The sequence below is a fragment of the Talpa occidentalis genome, unplaced genomic scaffold (genome assembly GCF_014898055.3).
Source record: "Talpa occidentalis isolate TD23 unplaced genomic scaffold, MPIMG_talOcc4v2.1 talOcc4.3, whole genome shotgun sequence".
Taxonomy (NCBI): domain Eukaryota; kingdom Metazoa; phylum Chordata; class Mammalia; order Eulipotyphla; family Talpidae; genus Talpa; species Talpa occidentalis.
The window spans coordinates 18,162,198-18,180,841 of NW_023603184.1; the positions used below are offsets into that span (position 1 = coordinate 18,162,198).

Below are 18,644 nucleotides of genomic sequence, written 5' to 3' on the forward strand. Positions count from 1 at the left end.
CCGTTTTTGTTTTGATCTCCAATGCTCGCTCTGGGGGAACAAGTCTGACTTGCAAGTGAAGAAACCCTTATGCTTATTTGGGTCTTCTGATGACATCTGACTGCAGCATGTTAGAGGAACTGAGCAGGAACTAACTGTTGCCTTCATTCAACACACAGAAATATGAGTGATAATAATAATTTACTTTAAGCCACTAAGATTGAGGCAAGGAAAGAGATGTCATTATGCAGTCATTGACAATAGAAACAAATATCCTAAAAAGTTTGGGGTGCTGATTCCAAGGTATCAGCCCTGCATTATACAGGCTTTGCTGGTAAAAGTGTTAGAGACAAGTACATAGTGATTTGAACTACAAAAGGAGAATTTATTGGTTCAGGTAACTGAAAAATCTTAGCTGTAGAGAATTCCATCCATAACTAGATCTCAAATGATGTAGTAAGGAATTAATCTTACTTCATTCATGCTCTTCAGTTGGCTCCACTCTCATGCAGAATTTTGCTCACGTTAAAAAATCGGCCACCAACAATATCATGGTTGAAGTTTATCCTTTGGAAGGCCCTGTGGAAAGAGAGATTTTCTTTCTCAACAAGTGCAATGTACATATACTACTGGTGTAGATTGGCCTGGTTTGGGTCACAAGTCCACTCCTGAAGCCAAAGAAGAAATCAGTACTTTTCATATACACGTGGACTCAGAGTAAAAGAGTGATTCCCTAAAGAAAGTTGAGATGCTTATGTTGGCTAGGGTATCACATCAAGATCAATTATAGAAACCCCAAATTTAAAACAGCTTTAAAAAATAAGTTCATTTCCCTCACACAAACAATGCAGCATCTCTCTTCCTTAAAGGTAGAAAGGACCCAGGATTATCTTAACTTTTATTGCTCTACCATTATTAATACATAGGTTTCATCTCCTGACTTAATGACTGCTCCAACTCTATCCATCATGACCACATTCCCTCAGGTAGGAAAATGGAGAAAGGGGAGGGAAGGATATTTATCACAAAAAAGTGTTACATTAAACTTCTGCTTACATTCAGTTCAACCCTGAGTCACTTGGCCATGCCTAGCTGCAAGAGAGTCAGGAAGTGAAGTCTTGATTGATAGAGACTTGTGCCCAAATAAAACTTCTTTCACCATCTCAGATGATGATTTCTGGAAAATAACTAATACTGCGCAACAGTTGCAGTTATCAGTAGAAAAAGGTTGAGTTTACATGTATCTCCAAAGTACAGATGTTACTGAAAAAATTATTTCAAAATAAATATGTGAAAGGAAAAACATTTTTGCCCATTGTCCAAAAACACCAACCGCACTGGAAAATATGTCTACACGACAGACACTTCAACTATTTTCCCTGGAGTTTATCACCAATCCAAGGCAGTGAATTGTTCTCAACTAACTCAAAATAATCAAATGTTTTGTAAGCTGTACTTGTATACTTGAAATCCTCTTTCTGAACTTTCCAAGGAACAAAAAGAATAAATCACAAATAGGTAAATGAAACATAAGTAGCCAATAACTATGTTATTTTTGTATTGTGGCATCAGTATAATTTAGCAAATATTTACAAGTGCATATGTTAGAAAATATTATAGCAATAGGTAATAAACTCAGCCCCCAATTTGATGGGGAGAATGTCACAAAGAAAAAATTATGCAGAATAAAGGTGTACCTGAGAACATGCCTAATTCAAGCAACATTTCTCAAGGTATAATTGTAAAGAGCAAATGTTCCTAAAGTGTCTTTCATGAAGTATTAAACGTGTTGTGAAGAAAGAGGGCAATGCCCTCTTTCTAACTTATAGAAATCCTGAGACAAAGTTTAACACCTCTTCTCATGGCATGGATATAAAAGCTTTAAATCTAGAAAATATTTTAAAGATTAAAAAAAAAAATCAAGAGGACCCCTGTGCTCCCACTTGCTGGGGAGAAATAGTTTTGAATTCAGGAATGTGGTGACTCATGGTCAATCATTAGTGAGACTAATGGATTTAGGTGCTAAATTAAAGGCTGGAGACTCAAATACAGAAGCCAGATATCAGAAACTGACTCAACTAAGCACACATCTTAATTATTATTGCCTATGTGATGTATCACACAACACATTAAATACATCACATATAACAAACACACATACCAATACACACATGTGCACATACAGAACCAGGATGACATAAATGATCAAACCTATGAACTGAATAAATTTGGAAATTGATGATTACATCATTTTTTTCAATTAAAAATACCCCCCTAAAACTTTTGGAAAGGTTATATAATGTTTACGAAGTAGCAGATTAAAATCAAGTCTCAACCTGATTTTCTCCTCCAGAATTGGTCTTACCTCTGCCATATAAAATAGACCTTCAGTAGTGACTACCCATCAGGATTCAATCTTTCATTTCACTAGAAAACACTCATTGATCAAAAGACTTAAAGATACCAAGATGGGTAAATAAGGCAGAGCCCTGAAATAGTGTGGAATGTATGGAAATCGGGTGCTAAGACTGTGGCCAGTTTGAATGTCCTTATCACAAACCTCCCTTTGCTGATTTTGGTATACAAGCTATTATTTGCAAAGGTTCATAATACTCTTCTCTCACCGTCCAAGAAACAGACTAGAGGCACTTAGAGAAATCTGAGTGCTTGGGCATTTTATGCCAGAATATATTATTAAACAATACTAATTTGCATAGAATAGAACTTCACAGATTAATGTATGATCTCTTGGTCTCTTTAGAGGACATGCACTAGGCTAAGACATCACATCAACACACAGCTAAATTATGTGGCTTGACATGCTTTGCCATTCCAAATTTGCCATGCTTGTAACTACTCTGGGGGCAGACAAGATTGTTTTTTCATGGATGCACTGCAATAGTTTCCATCCTGTCTCTTCATTTCTCCACTCATTGTGTTTTTATACCAATTCCTTGGAGCTCCTTCCCAGGAGTTACTCTCATTCCATGAGTAAATATCTCAATTATAGAATCTCTGACTAGAATAAAATCTTAACTAAACATGTAGTTTGTTTTTTTTTAAGATCTATTTATGCATACAAGAGCTGGGGTACAGGCCAGAGATGTAGGGGGTGAGAGGATCCACCAGAGACAGTGTGGGGAACAGAACAGGCAGATTGACTGAAATACACTGCTGAGGGGAGCAGTGGGCGGGAGAGGTCTGCCTTGCCATGTGGGTTTCTCCCTGGCCGGCCGGGGACTGAACTCATACTGCAGAGGCTGCAGATTGCTTCATAGTGCGATGCTTAATCCCCTGCGCCACCAAGGAGGCCCTGAAAACCTGTAGTTTAATCTCCATATTTTATAGATTAAGCAGTAATGGTGAAGAAAGACTAAGGGTTTTTTCCCTTACTTTCCAGAGTAAGGGATGGGCCTAAAAAGTAAGTTACTTGGGGTATATCAATGTTAAGATGTTTGGGGATATTAGCAGCATTGGAATGAAATGACTGGGATGTTATGTTTTATGCTGAGATTGTTAAATTCAATCATTTAAGGGGTAGTTAAAGTACAATCTACAAGTTAGGTAGTCCAAGAGTAAAAAATTATTTCCTTGATCTTGTTTTTTTTTTCCTTTAGAATGGTAAAGGGCAAGAAATAAGTATCTGCATTTGGGAAGGGAAATCCATATTGTTGGCTTTCTCTTTAAGGAAAACATCAATCCTTCAGAGTACACTACCTTGGCCAAGCCACTAAAATATTCCCCAAGATCCTATGTCAGATTATCTTCTTTATTTTCTTCATAATACATATCACACCTAGAAAACCATTTTTCTTGCTTATTGTGTCCCCTCATCCTCACTGGGACACACAATTGTTCACCATTATGGGCCTGAAGCCTAATATAGCATTTTGTTCAGAGAAGCCTCTAGTACTTCAGCAGATAAAGCCAAATTCAGACAGCAAATGGGACAGAGGGGACAAGACAGCTATAGTCCTGCCATGACTTATGCAGGTAAGAGATGCAAGAAAAGCACTGAAGTGGACTTCCGGATGAATGTGAGCAGTTGAGAAAAGGTTAGATAGCAGGAGCTGCATATGAGGAAGATTAGATGCATAAGAGTGAAGTAAGGCTGTTAGGAATTTCTTGTTGAAGGCCGATGAGCTGAGTTTTTCCTTCATGAGTTGGATTGGAGTTGCCTACAGTGACAATATGCAGGTTCATTCTTGCCTAGGCTGATAATAAAAGTGTTTCTGAAATCCCCAAATCCCTTTCTTAAGACTTCATGTGTTACCACTACTTGGGCACCTCAACCCACACCCTCCTAGCACCTGCCATTACTGAATGAGCCCACCATGATCTGAAGAAGCCTGGATGCTCAACATAGGTCCAGCCATACTTCTCCACAGTGTCTCTTCCATCCTATGCCCCTGAAAGTTACTAGAATAAGCAACTGGTGCTGATGATCGCTTATAAAAGTCATCTAGCAAGATCTTTAAAGGAAGCATTGCCAGAGTCTGGGAAAGGGAAATTTCAGGCTAGACCACCAGAGAAGAAACTCATGTACACTTTCTCCAAAAAAGGATTAAAGTTTTTAAAAACCTCCCTAGGGCAGAAAGTATTTCTTTTGTGGTAGTTTTCTGCAAACCCCTGCTCCAGAGGATTGAAGGCTCCATGTGTCTTGCCCAGACCTAAGCCTCAGCTTGTCAGTATCCAAACCACTGAGCCCAGATATTCCTGTGTTCTGCACACCAGCTCCTTAAAGGGTAAACAAAACCTGTGGCATAATAGAGAGGTAACAATTTGCAAATAGCTGAGTACAAGATGAGGCTCTGGAGTTGCTGCAAATATGTAGACAATTTGGCGCCATTGAATGTATGGAGAAAGCCACAGTACCTTAGCCAGATGGAAAGAGTGAATGCAATGAGCCCAGCATTGTTGTAAACTTAGACTATCAGACTAGGTTAGCATGTAGGAATGATGCAGGAAAGTTCACTTGTTCTCACCCAGATTTAGTTTTACTCTCCTTCTGGCCCATGATAGGTTTACATTACTTGTTTGCCCCCTTGCATTGCAACAAAATGATGTGTTTAGTGTTACTCTGTGGTGGATGTAAGTGTGTCATTTTTGGACAAAAATTTGTCCAAATGTTTGTCAGGAGGGAGGCTGTTCAAGGTTAATTTTCCCCTGCATGGCATTCAGTGATAATCATGTTGACAGTCAGGTACCCAGGATACAGTAGCCTAAATTTATGAACCTCTCCATGAAGATTAGTAGTTTCACTGAGCTACCCTGATTGGATGTAGTCTGGTGCGAGGAATCATCTTTTTGGCCAATCCCTGAGATTCTGGTAGTGTCTGTCACTGCAATATAACCTACCCTCTGTGGACAAATAGAAAGATCTTACGGATTATTTTTCTGCATAAGGATGCTCTCCGCCATGATTTATAGTTCCAGACTCTTAGATATTTTAGAGCTCTTCGACATTTGACACTTTATTTTTTTATTTCTTCAATATCAGACCACTATTGTAAGCAGTTGTCAGTATGTCCCACATTCATATTCATTTTTCATTTAGTGTTCCAAATCATCTATAGGCTAAGAAAACAGACACTTGGAATCATGACATTCATTTCTAAAGTTAAATTGTCTCTGAGAGAAGACATTTAGGGAATTTCTTGTAACTAAACTGTTTTAGTAGCATAGGCCACATAACATTCATTTTGATGATTCGACAGTCTATTTTTTTAGTTGCATTCTTGATTTGGTTGCTAGTCTAGATCAGAGAGGCTATCAACTGGTAATTTTTGATTAAGACATAAATTAATTACTTTGTGCTTAATAAAGCTTCATGGGATTATTCTGGAAAATTTCAGATTTATTATAAGTCTGACATATTTTTATAATTATTTTTTCACATTTGTCTTCACCAGACATAACTGGCAGTCTTCTCAAAATAGACATCATCTTTCTATATCACCCAACTTAGTAACAGGTTTTACTTATCCATTATTCATCAGTGATGTCTTTTTTGACTCCACCCTTAACATTCTCTCACCAAACAATAAACCATGAAACCTTGTCAACTCTACCTCTAACATTTGCTTTGTAAGTCTCAGCTAACACACAAGACCCTTCACAAGTTGGCCACATCTTACAATAGACATTTGTCATTTTCCTGGTCAATATTTGTTTCCATCTATTAGGGTAAAAGTAACCAAATTTGACTGGGGAATCTATTTTCCCCTTTTGGTACAGCTTAATAGCTCTCTTTTAAAGGGCTGTTTCTGTTCATTCCAAGCCAAAAGGTATCTAAATTGTATCAACCAAATGCTGTCTCACTGAACCTTGATGTTTAAGTAAACTCACTGAATTTGAATCACCAGGTAAGGGTGCCTGAAGAGATCACCATCAAATTCTGTTTACCCTGTTCCTGTCTATCTTGAATCCTGGCTCTTCAGCATTTCCTATAATTCTGTGAGAGGTACTGTATGCTTCCAATAAAGTGTGTGTGTGTGTGTGTGTGTGTGCCTGAGATGTACAAATGTGTATGTATATATTTGACTGTAGTCATTTCCCTCAATTTTTGTTGCTTGTAACCAAAATAATTCTGATACTTAACCTTCCAAATTATTCCCAGGTCCTTTCTTATACATCCCAGATTCCAAAGCCATAAGAACTTGTACAGTTTCCACAGAATGCTATATACTTCCATTCTTAAAGCTTTTGGCTATACTAGTCTCTCTTCCCATAACACCCTTTATACATTTCTGGAAAATTCCAATTCATTCTTTAAACATTAGCTTAAATATGGAAGGAAGTATTTCTACTTCAATCCGTTCCCCAGGTTTAACAGGCAAAATGTAGTGTCCTTGTCCTTTGGGCCCATAGCACTTTATACATCTTTTTTTACTTACAATATGGTATCATAGCTAGTGATTCATATATCCAACTCTTCTAGGAGATGCTGAAATCCTCAAGGACACACAAGCAAAGTTCAGCAAATATTTGTTGAATTGAATGAAATGAATCACATCTAGAGAATAAAGAGATTTTCCTTCCAAAATATGACTCTTGATTTATTCAATTTTGGTTTAAGTTTTAAAATTTCCAATCCTGTTATCTTCTGAAGTGTACCCCATTAACACTGTATGGAGTTTAGAATTAATAGCTAGCTGATGAGGTATAGAAAGCAAAAATAGTTGTCCCACTTCACTTTCTTCTGTAGCTCTCTGCCACTTTCTTTTCCACTGACACATCACATTTCGATGTCATTTTTTGTTTCCTTCCAAGTTCCCTTGGCCTCTGTCTTTGCAGAAATATGCAGTGACCCATTATGCAATTAGTTCCATTGTATAACAAACAGGATTTCCCTCCTCTCCTGAGACAATGTGGAAGAAGGGGGAAAAAAATCAACATAAAATCCTTAATAAGACTGCTAATGTGAATGAAGGCCGAGGAATGAATCCCTTAACAAATGCTGGAGATGGATACAGTTGGGCTTTCCCTGGTAAATCTCTAGTGAATTAGTCCATTAAAAACAAAACATAAAGAAGAAAATGTCAGAGGTTCTTGTCTACCTTCTTGAAAAGATTGATCAAACACCCCACTTGGCAATTGTTCAAGTGAATTAATCTCAATCAGAAAATCAAGATACTAATAAAAACTAAGAGGAAATAAATGGAGTTGGTTTTCTCTTTCTCTTATTCAATGACACGTGTTTTATATCACCTGCTGTCCTTCCTGATTCACAAGAGTTAATAAATATTTTTGATATTATATGTCCATATCTTGAAGGAAAGAAAATGATCTTTCCATTTGACCTCTTGTACTTTTTATCTTTGTCCCTTTGCCTATAAAATGAATTCTAAATATCTGATTTTAGGACCAAAAACCCTGGATGTTTTTACCTAGCCCCAACTACCTCCACTTTCACTCTCTACTCCACAAATTAGTTGCACTACCATTTTCCAGTTCATCAAAATTCTTTTTTTAATACTTGTACTGTCAAGCCTGCTACACCCGTTAGCTGGGAAGTCTATATTTATCCTTTTGTCTAGAAGAAAAACCCTCTATATCCTTATTTACTCACTCCGAGCCCCCACACTGCTGTAAACACATCTCCATGTTCTGTGTAATTTCCATGTCTCTCTACTAGACTCCAAGCTCCTTAAGAGCAGGCAACATATGCCAATCATAGTTTTCAATACACTAATATGAATTAGTGACTACTCACTTCCAAAATAAAGACATGAAAGAGAGTAAATGTTGCTGAGGGAGTAAATGTCCAGTTAATTGTACACATAAATGTGTATTCCTCTTCTGAATGTTAAAGAAACCCAAAGAATCATAATATTGATCATTTGCCCATGCTAGGCAACACAACACAGAGATATAGTCTGAGCTTTGAAAGTATATCTTACAAGAGAGAAACCTCAAACTGGTGTATATTACAAAATAGTAATGGGATTCAAATGTACATATTTAAGTCTTTCTTGTTGTGGAAAAACAAATGTGCCTTCTCTGAGATCCAATGAAAAATACTTCAATGACATATAAATATGGGCTTTACAGTGCCAGAGAGAATTTCACTGGTCTTTGCTATGCCTGTTAGCAATCTTTGTATTTGGAAATTAACACCAACAGAAGTAACCACAGGAAAAATCTCTACACATATAAAGGCATAAAATGTCTAATCTATAAAACAGTTATAGACACCAACAATAAATGACAAGGGATAAACATATACTTATCTCCAACTGGTTCTTTTAGGGGAAGAAGAAAAATGAGGTCAATGACTTCACTCAGAAAACTATTCTAGGTTAAGCCTTTCTAACACGAGCATAGATAGAAATTGGTTATTTCAGCCCAGATTCCAACAGCTTTAAAGAGCTTTTCTCTTTGGAGAGTAACATTCATTTAAGGGATCTTTCAACCTATACAATTTCCCAATTCCTAAAATTGATGATAGGAGTAACTTGATCCCAAAAGAAGATAGGACTTCTGTAATGACAGTAGGATAAAAAATAAGGGATTACTAAAAACTAGTTTACAGGCCTTAAAAGGAAAAGGCAATATGATACTGTGGAAAATGTGTGAGCTTTAGAGAGACATGTGTTCTAAGCTTGGTTCTGTCTCTTCTTGGTTGTCACTTTCTATGGGTAGGAACCTCAGTAAGATTTTTAACCTGATTGCACACCAGGTTCCTCAGCTATGGAATTAAGGAAAAAAAAATAAAGTACAGTTTTGTGAATACTGAAGATATCATAAGGGACCTATCCCACTATATAATACACAGTTACATATCAAGAAATACATACTCACTTTATAAAAGTATATTAATAACTTAATTAAAATATAATTATTTCATTGCCATTTTGGAGAGGAAACACCAAAATACATGGGAGACATCCTCATAGTTTCTGATGTCTTTTTTTTAAGAACACAGTAGAGGAAATAGTTACAGATAGAGAGCTAAAATAAAGAACAAGATAACAAGAACAGGCAGAGTATAAAAGTAGGAGCACCTCAACAGCACTGGATCATGGGAAGAAGGTTTGTAAATATGCCAGGGTGATAAAAAATCCACAGCCCTAGGAAGAACATAAACAGAGGCTATATAAAAGGAAATTCTGAATGTTCCACTTAACTTTTTCTCACTACTAATGGAAAACTCTTTCCTTCAATAATCATCCTTCAAAATTTCCTTCAGGTGCAGTGGTATGTAGAAACTAGCAATATTTTTGTCTTGCCAGAGATGGTCATACAGATGGATGGGAACCCCCTGGATAGACACAGGCTATGTGAATAGCATCAGATAAATAGCAGACGTAATCAACTTGTTGACCCAAGTGAGATCCAGGACTTCTATGTGGAAAAACATTTTTTCCTTCTGCTGAACTGGGCAGTTAAGGAACAATAGTTCCAGAAGAGAACACATCACCACGAACTCTTCTACTATTAGAACTCTTACTCTGAACAGTGGTGTGAAGAGCTCCAATCTAGAGAAAGAGAAAAGACTGGTTCAAATCCTTCCAGAGCTACTTGGGAGCTAAAAGATATTGGGCAAGTTTTTTTCAATAACTAAATCCCAGATAAATGAATAGGATAATAACTCCCTGCCAGAGTTATGGTGGCAATTAAACAGTATCACAGGCCCCAGTGTATAGCATATGTTCAATAAATGGTAGCTGTGGTTGGGAGGTTCATTTCTGCAGTTGATAGTAAAGGAATCCTACAGAAAATTGAAAATGAAGTTTTGTTAAAATAAATCACCTAATACATACAGCCACAATGAGTACTAATTAGGTCAAATAATTCATTTTTCCATAAAGGTGACCAGAGTACATTGGTATTTCACTTGGAACAGCTTTAAAACTCACCCACTTCCTTCTGGGAAGTGTGTGATGGTCTTCCTTCAGGTGTGGTGATGTTCTTTTGCCCATTCAGGAAAAAGTCTGACTAGTAGTGGGAGGCCCTGCATGAGGGCTTTTTACAAGGTTCCTATATTCTCAAAAACTCACTTTGAAATACCAGCATAATTGACACATATCTAGATCTGGGCACAAATTAATATTGTGCTTTCATCCATCTGGCTTGATTTTCATCAAATTATCTCCTAATGACCAAGCATCACATTTGCAATCTCTCGGCTGCCTACTGAGCAACAGTGCCCAGTCTGTAGGTGTGTGTGATCAACAATCCCCTCCTTACAGCAATGTAGGGTAAGGAAAAATGTCAGGCTTTTCTGCCCTCCAGCCATCAGGATAGATGATGGATCCTTGCGGTCCTGAATGCATGCCTGATGGCAGGCACCTGGAGTAGGGTGTGGGCATAGGTAGATGGGATTCATCTGGGCTGAGACTGGGCTTTAAAGGGCGGCGTCACGGGGACGCCAGTAGAAGCCCAGAAGAAGGCGAAAGAGAAGCCGAGAAAAAAGTAGCAGAAGCGGAGAGAGAAGCCGAGAACGCCGGAGAGCCCAGATAGAGTGAAGATTTGCTGGGGGCTGGGAGGCCTGCCAGACCCCTGGCCCCCTAGCACCCCTGCCTGCTGCTGTGTACCTGGTAACCCCAATAAAAGACCTGCAAAAAACCACTGAGGACTCTGACTCCTCCTTTACCTGGTCTGCATGGGATCAGAAAACCTGCTCAGTGTCATTCCTGACCCTACAAGCACCTAACAAAGGAAGAACATAGCAAGCCTGCTGAAGGCATAGTTATTCAAATCGCGGTACTTGAGTTCTATGGGGCACCTTACAAAAAGGAGCCATAGGTGTGGAAGATCAGAGCACTTAATTTCTTAGGTGAAGTCAAGAAGAATTGATAAGCCTCACTTTCCTCACCATCAACCTGTTAGACTGCTTAGGTGGATAAAATTATAAAAATATAAACATAAATTTGTGCAAGTTCTGCATTAATTATAAAGTGCTAAGAATTATAATATCAGTAGTATTTCCTTATTTCTGACAGGTGTTTAAAAACATGCCTTTTCAGCATTTTTAAAGATGCATAATGTTACCTTAGAAGGGCTTAGCATGTTGCAGTTGCTTTTATTCTCTGGCTCACTGGTTCTTTACCTTCCAGGATAATTAACACCTTTGTAAATCTAACAAAACCATTGGATTTCTGCTCCAGAAAATAATGTGCATATATATAAGCACACAGTCTCTTGTGAGGTTATTTCAGAAGCTCTTTGGATCCACTAAACCCTAATAAGGAGTCCACCAACAACAGATAGATCACTCCTACTCTAGACGGTCACTTATGACATACACATATTTTTGCTCTGAGCATTAAACACCTGCTTTGTCACTCAGTTCTTCTGTTGTTATTACGACCATCAAAATTCAGTAAATGATTTTACTGTTATATACAAAAAGAAACTATCATTTAATTTTCAGGAAAATTTTGTGAGGTTTATTTTATGGCCTTATTTTATAGAATGGAGGATTTTTTTATTTTATGTATCTCCATTGTGAACACACTAAATGAGGACAGGATATAGACCATATTGTTTTAGTCACCATCGTTCATTGGAAATAAATGAAAGGGAAATGTAAAAAGAAAGGTCTCGTTTTCCATTTAATAAGACTTAATAATTTGAGATAAATTAGCATGAAGTGAAAACTCTATCAGACATCCTTATAGGATTAGCCCAGTGCCCTCATTGATGTAACAAAGTGGGTAAATGCTGGTGGAGGAGATAGGTGGATAAGTAGATGAATGATAAAACCTCACGTCTAAAAATGTAAAACCCTGCTTTTCAATAAAGTTTCCTTTTCCTTTATTTATTGATGTCCTAAGCCTAGTGACTTCAAATATCCATTTTGTTTTTTGAGGATCAGAAATTTGGAAAGGGCTCATTTGGATGCTTTTCTATAAGCCACATGGCATCAGCAAGGATGAATGTGGCTGGAAGACTCATTTTCAAGCTGACTTCTTTGCTCACTTGGTTGTGGCTTCACAGGAACATTCTCAGATGGGATCCATTCCCTCTCCATCAAAGTTTAGAGCCTCTCCACCTTGTCTCTCTAGCAGAGTAGTTATGCTTCTTGGAAAGCAGCAAAGGTGAGGAAGTGAAAACTGCAGCCCACTTAGGCATGAGATCTAGAACTGAAGCAGCATCATTTCCACTGTATTTTATGAATCAAAGTAGCAATAATGTGGTATTTGATTCAAGGGGTGGGGAAATAGAGTTCATATTTTGACAGGAAGATGAACAAAAAATGTGAAGCCACTGCTAATCAGCTATGGTTTCCTTAACCAAGACAGAAAGTTCACAAACATTAGACCGTGAAGTTGCTCTTGTTCCCACCCTTAATCAGACTATCCTCATAGAACAGCTTCATTTCCCAAATATCAGTAAATAATTCTATAAACCCTGAGATTAAAATTCAATGAAGTGTGAATGCATATCTGAATTAATTTTCATGCTTCAGTGAGCATGTCTCAGGGGTAACATACGAGTGTCTCTGTTCTAGTTATTTAAGGTAATTCAAACTTCTCCAAATCTGGTGGGATCAAGCAGCCCAAAATATCATTACAGCTAAAAATTTACTCTACAGTAGTGTCATTACAAATCAACTCTGTGCTATCCAACTCCTGGGCATGCAAAAAATTCAGCACTGCCACTTTCAGGATATTTTAGCATCTCAACAGGGAGTTTGGCTAAGTAAGAGCTAAAATAGCACAATGATCCCAGAAACCACATAGAAGAAAGGAAATACAAATAGCACAAACAAGCACAGGGCATCTCAAACAATCCCAAAGAGAACTGAAGTTTTATTCACAACATTAATTTCTAGAAGCTCCATATTTTAAGTTTTATTTCTGAAGGTATTAGACACCCCCCCACAAAAACACAAATTCAAATTATTTCCACAGGAAAAAGGATCATTTTCTCATTGTGTTATGACCTTAATCTCTACTCCTCACAAGCATTTATATTACACATTTATCCTTTATTTTCAATGACCCAGGGTGTTTGCTATCTATTAACTGAACCAAAAGAGGAACCGGTTGCTTTGGTCAAATGCAATGTGTACCTGGATCATTGTGACCCACAGGAATTTTCAGTGTAAGGGTTGAGTATATTGGGCAAGAAAACATTTTATAAATGTCCGACCTGCTATAATTTAGGTAAACGTATGTACAAAATATGAGGACACCTTAGAATACAAGAACAAAGGGGGGAATCAACAAAATGGAATTGTGGGAGCTATAGATGTTACCTGAGGGAGGGCTGCTGGGAGAACTGCTTGAGGTCTGATGGGACTGTGGACCCAGTCCCAACCTCACAATTTCTCATTCCTGAAGCATACACTAGAATGCAAGATGCAGGGGAAGCAAATATTGGTCTTTTCATTCACTATGTGTCCTTGACATCTACAGCAACACCTGGCATATAATGAGCACTCAATAAATATTTAATTTTAACAGTGAAAGTTCTTTAGGATTGGCTGACTGGAATCCAGGAGGCTAAATGAATGTGTGTGTAGTTACTGGAGATCAGTTCACACAGCAGGAGACCTGCCCCTGGCACAAGAGAAGGGAAACAAGGTAACTGCCAACACCAGGGCAAGTCTCAGGGCCCTTAGCCAAAGAACAGAGTGTAAAATAAAGGATTTTACACTGTTAAACAGAGCAGCCATCCCGTACTAAGCAGAGAAGACCACGGTAGAAACCTTTATCTGTGATGAAAGAAGGAAAGAGAGGAAAGGTACAGTGATGAGGCTGCTACAATTCTGCTATCACTCTGCCTGGTGAGCAGAGTGGGGCCTGGGAGCAAAGTGGAGGGATCATCACATGATCCGAGAGGTGAAACATGATGTAATTCCAAGATATATATCACACCCTAACAATAGGAGTAATGTGAAGAACATCACTATTGACCTTTTTTATTTTGGATTGGGGGTATAACCAAGTCAACTTGAGGAGTTGAGCATTATTATTACCTGCACTGGTCGTTATGATGAATTCATAGTGAATGAAGGAATCTGGCCTTGTACATGGAAGATATTGTCTGAATGGTGTCAGAAGTCCTGTTCACCCCAGGCTTTATGGGTAGCAAATGCTGCTTTCTCTTTACAGGAGATGCACAGTCCCATGGAAATATTTCTCATGTCTGATCTCTTGACTCTGCCAGACTGTAGGCCTTTCCATGGGTATTCCTGTCTTCCACTGACCTTTGTAATCTAAAATTATGAAGGATCCATATCCATCTGGATCTCAAAAATAAGAAGAAAAACATTTACCTTTTGAGATGTTTAAAGATGACCAAGGAAGAGAACAACATTAAAGAGGAGGATGTAGGGTAATATACATACATAGAAAAAAAAATCTGAGAAAATATCCAAATAACAGAGGTGAATAATACAATCATGGGTGGTTTAATTTGTTGTCTTTTGTGTTCTTTTTATGTTTCTCACAGAGAACACATTGTTTTATATTAAGAAGATGTTATCAAGTTGAAATATATTCCCATTTTTATTTAAAAAGGATGTATTTGTGTGTGTGTTTATATGCATGTATATTTGCTTATATTAGTATAGAATAAAAATCTGGAATTCCAGACATCTAAAAAAATAGAGGCTAAGTTTTTGGAATGGTGAGAGTGTGGAGGAAGAAAGGAGAATTTAATGTTTTTCCTTCACTCTTCTGTAAAGTTTCAATTTGTATTTTACAATAAATGTGAATTATTTTATAATAAAAAAGAAAAAAAATGGGTGATTAGAAAATATGTCCTAAAGCATTCCCTGGGTAGTTAGGCTATGGAAAATAAATCCAAGATACAATGAAAAGTATAATTATTATGATGATGTATAATTATTGATATAATATTATTATTGCTATTATTATTATTGACAATATTGCTATTGCTATTAATTATTGCTATTGCTCTTAATAACAATATTGCTATTGCTATAATTATTAATAACAATATTGTTATTGCTACTAATAACAATATTGCTATTGCTATTGTTATTATTGCCATTATTGCTATTCTAGCAATATTTTATACCTGTATAAGTTGCTTTTAAAATTGTATATATTTTACTTCATTTGTTCAGCCGAGTTAATGAAAAGAAACCTGAAGGGCAAGTGATAAGTCGCAATTCTCTAAACATAACGAATGGCCTATGACTTATGGTGAGTCCTTTACAGAGTTAGTGAACAAGTGTGAGACCTACTCCTTGAGGAAAATAGTTGAGCTACAGGAATGACTATACACAGTGAGGGAAGTGACCCTACTGTGGGTTAGCAGGAAGCACACATAGAATTACTTTCCCTGGAGGATTTCAAAAATAGGCCGGTGCATCTGGGTGAGTGGAAATGTGTTTGTGCTGAAGGCCAAGCAGATGGGTCTGATGACCCTTCAAGGTCCCTTCTGGTCCTGAGACTGGGGCATACAACTTTGGCTCAGGACCAAGAGTTCCACCCCACCTGAATAGCCTCACCTGGGTTCACTGGATGCTTAATTTCAATGGGCTCCAGATGCTCCCCACATGCTGCTACCACCTAGAATCTTTTAGCCATCTGGGTAGGGAACCTGAAAGCAAGCTCCTGCAAAAAAATTGTTTTGAAGCAAATTCAAAACATGAGCTCTACAAAGTTGAAAAACTTATTATAAAACAACTGGCCTATAATCTTCAAAATTGTCAATGTCATGTAAAACAAAATAAGGCTGTGACACATTCCAGATTAAAGGAAACTAAATGAAACACATGATCCTGGACTAGGTTGTGTAATGGGGGTGGGGCATGCTCCAAAAGACATGATTAGGACAATTAATGAAACTGGGATGTAGTGCATTAATGTTCAGTTCCTGGATTTGATAATGATACTACGGCCATATAAGAGAAAACCCGTGCTCTTGGGAAATAGATACCAAAGGAGAAAAGACAGACAGATACATAGATGATAATGCAATAATGGCAAAATATTCAAAGTTGGTGAGCCTGAAAAAAAAAAAAAGGTTCTACACAAGTATTCTGTAGTAAACGTATAACATTTCTATAAATTAAAAATTATTTCAAATAAAAAACTTTTAAAAAGTGGGCTTTAATATGACTCAGAGGTTTCACCCCCAGGATTCTTTCCTCCTTGTCTGTTCCTAACCACTAGCAAACACATCCATCTTTGCCAAACCTCAGAAAACTACTTCCACTCGGTCATAATCTCTAGAACAACCACAATTCTGCCCCTCAGTTAACCTTCCCTGCTCACTCCTCACATATCTAGCCCACCCCTTCAGGATTAAGGACCTCAGCCAGTACTCCAGTTCCAACATTGCCATCCCCACGCGATGCTGCTCATATGTGATGATAGCTGGCTGCCTCTGAGCACAGCTCCTGCTCTTTCTCTGGTTCATCCATACTTGTAAAAAATATTTATAGATGCAGCTATAGATATATATATGTATAAATATAATCTCCTTTATATTCATAGGAGTTCAGCAAGCCACAGGATAAATGGATTGCTCACAATTTATTATAATATATACTAGGGTGGACTCTTAACCCAGAAAAGGAGACAACTTTGAAGGTAGGATAGCAACTAATATTTATGAGTACTACCTCATGCTAAGTGATTTTAGTACATTATCTCATTTAATATTCCTAATACTTCTTCAAGGTAGATTATTTTATGCGTATTTTATAGATGAGAACAGCGAGGCTCAAACAGATTAAGTGACTTGTCCAAATTTCATGACTACTAAGTAATTAAGCCATGAATCAACCCCCATCTTTATGTTTCCAAACTCTCATCTAAATGACTTTATTACATGGCATCCCAATTCTGTGGGTAAACAGGAGAGTGGTACTATCTGCAATGACTTAAAATTAATATAGCCAAATGAACTCTGAACTAATCTGCATATGCTATTTGTTAAACTCCAATAAATATAAGTACTTTATGCTGATCTTTCATTTACATCTCCTATAAGTGGTTGATAAAATTCAGTCAATTTAGGGGGAAATTCCCTTTTTTGCTAGTACTATTAGTGAGAGTATACATTGGCCCATACTTTTTGAAAACCAATTTGAAAACATGCAGCTACAGCCTCAAAATATCTCTACCCTTTAACCTAACAATTTCTGAAAATCTATCCACTATTTTATTTATAAGGATCTGACAATTTTCCTTATAGAATTATTAACAACAGTTAAAATGACAGTCTAAATGTCCAACAATAAGGAGGTGCATAAGCAAATCATGGTGTGTATCACCATATAGTAACAATGCAGACATTGAACATTATGTTTATAAAGTGTTTGTAATGATACAAAATATTGTGTATCATGATATTGAGTGAAGAAGCAAAACATAAATTATAGATTGCAGCACAGAATAAACCTTTCATATTTTAAAAGATTGTGTCTATCTCTTGCAGAGAGAAGATTACAGGGTGATATATCTCCCACCCGTGAAATTAATGCATTAGTCCAGGGGAATAATGATGGAGACAGATTGGATTCAGGTGTGAGTGTCGGAAATATCTGTCAGACTCTCTCATATTCTCTGAAGTAAAGTTGACAGGATTTCCTAATGGAATTGTTGTATGGTATGAAAAAAAGAGTAGATTTAAGAATGCCCTCCAGCCTTTTGTCTTAAGCAACTAGAGTTGCCATTTTCTGAGATGGAAACACTGAAGAGCAGCAGCCTGAGAGGGTGAAAATCAAGGCTTAGATGTGGGGCATGCTTCCTTCAAGATGCCAGTTAGACATTCATATTCTAGTCTGTTAGATAAAGGATTTAAGTTCGAGGAAGAGGTCCAGGTTAGGGATGTAAGTTTAAGAATTGTTCATTTAGAGATAACGCTAAAAGCCATGTGACTTGATGAAAGTGTGCAGACATGGGCAGAGGAGAGCCAAGCACTAACCCTGCTCAAGCAGAGAGAATAAGAAGATGAGGAGAACCGAGTAAAGGAGACAAGCCAGAATGGGGAGAGTGCACCATGCCACAAAAGTCAAGCCAAAGTGGTCTGATCAAACAGAATGATCAGTGGGGTCAAAACCTGCCCAAAAGATAAGAAGTGGTTGGTAGTGAATAGTAGCATTAGGGCTTCCAGACAGAAGTCACAATATTGATAGTTTCCTGGGGTAGTGAAAGAAGGTCATAGAGAGAAATCAGAGAAGTTCCCTGAGTGATGAAAATATCCTATATCTAAACTTGGGTGTGGATCCA

At 37.5% G+C, this 18,644-nt stretch overlaps 1 protein-coding gene across 3 annotated transcripts in view; it reads right to left on the reverse strand.

Annotated features, from left to right (window-relative positions):
• Positions 1–494: 494 nt before the first annotated feature.
• METTL15 (methyltransferase like 15) overlaps positions 495–18,644 on the reverse strand; it is a 233,466-nt gene continuing 215,316 nt past the window's right edge. The window contains exons 7-8 of one of the 3 annotated variants that reach the window (XR_005127468.2): positions 15,914–16,019; positions 14,642–14,677 (exon numbers count right to left, since the gene is read on the reverse strand). Coding sequence is in view for 1 of the 3 variants with exons in the window: in XM_054699314.1 (XP_054555289.1) it covers positions 542–558 (17 nt within the window). In the remaining 2 variants the exon portion in view is untranslated. Of the gene's footprint in view, positions 559–14,641; positions 14,684–15,913; positions 16,020–18,644 lie in introns of those variants that run through there. The other 2 variants (XR_005127469.1, XM_054699314.1) reach the window with 2 other exon arrangements.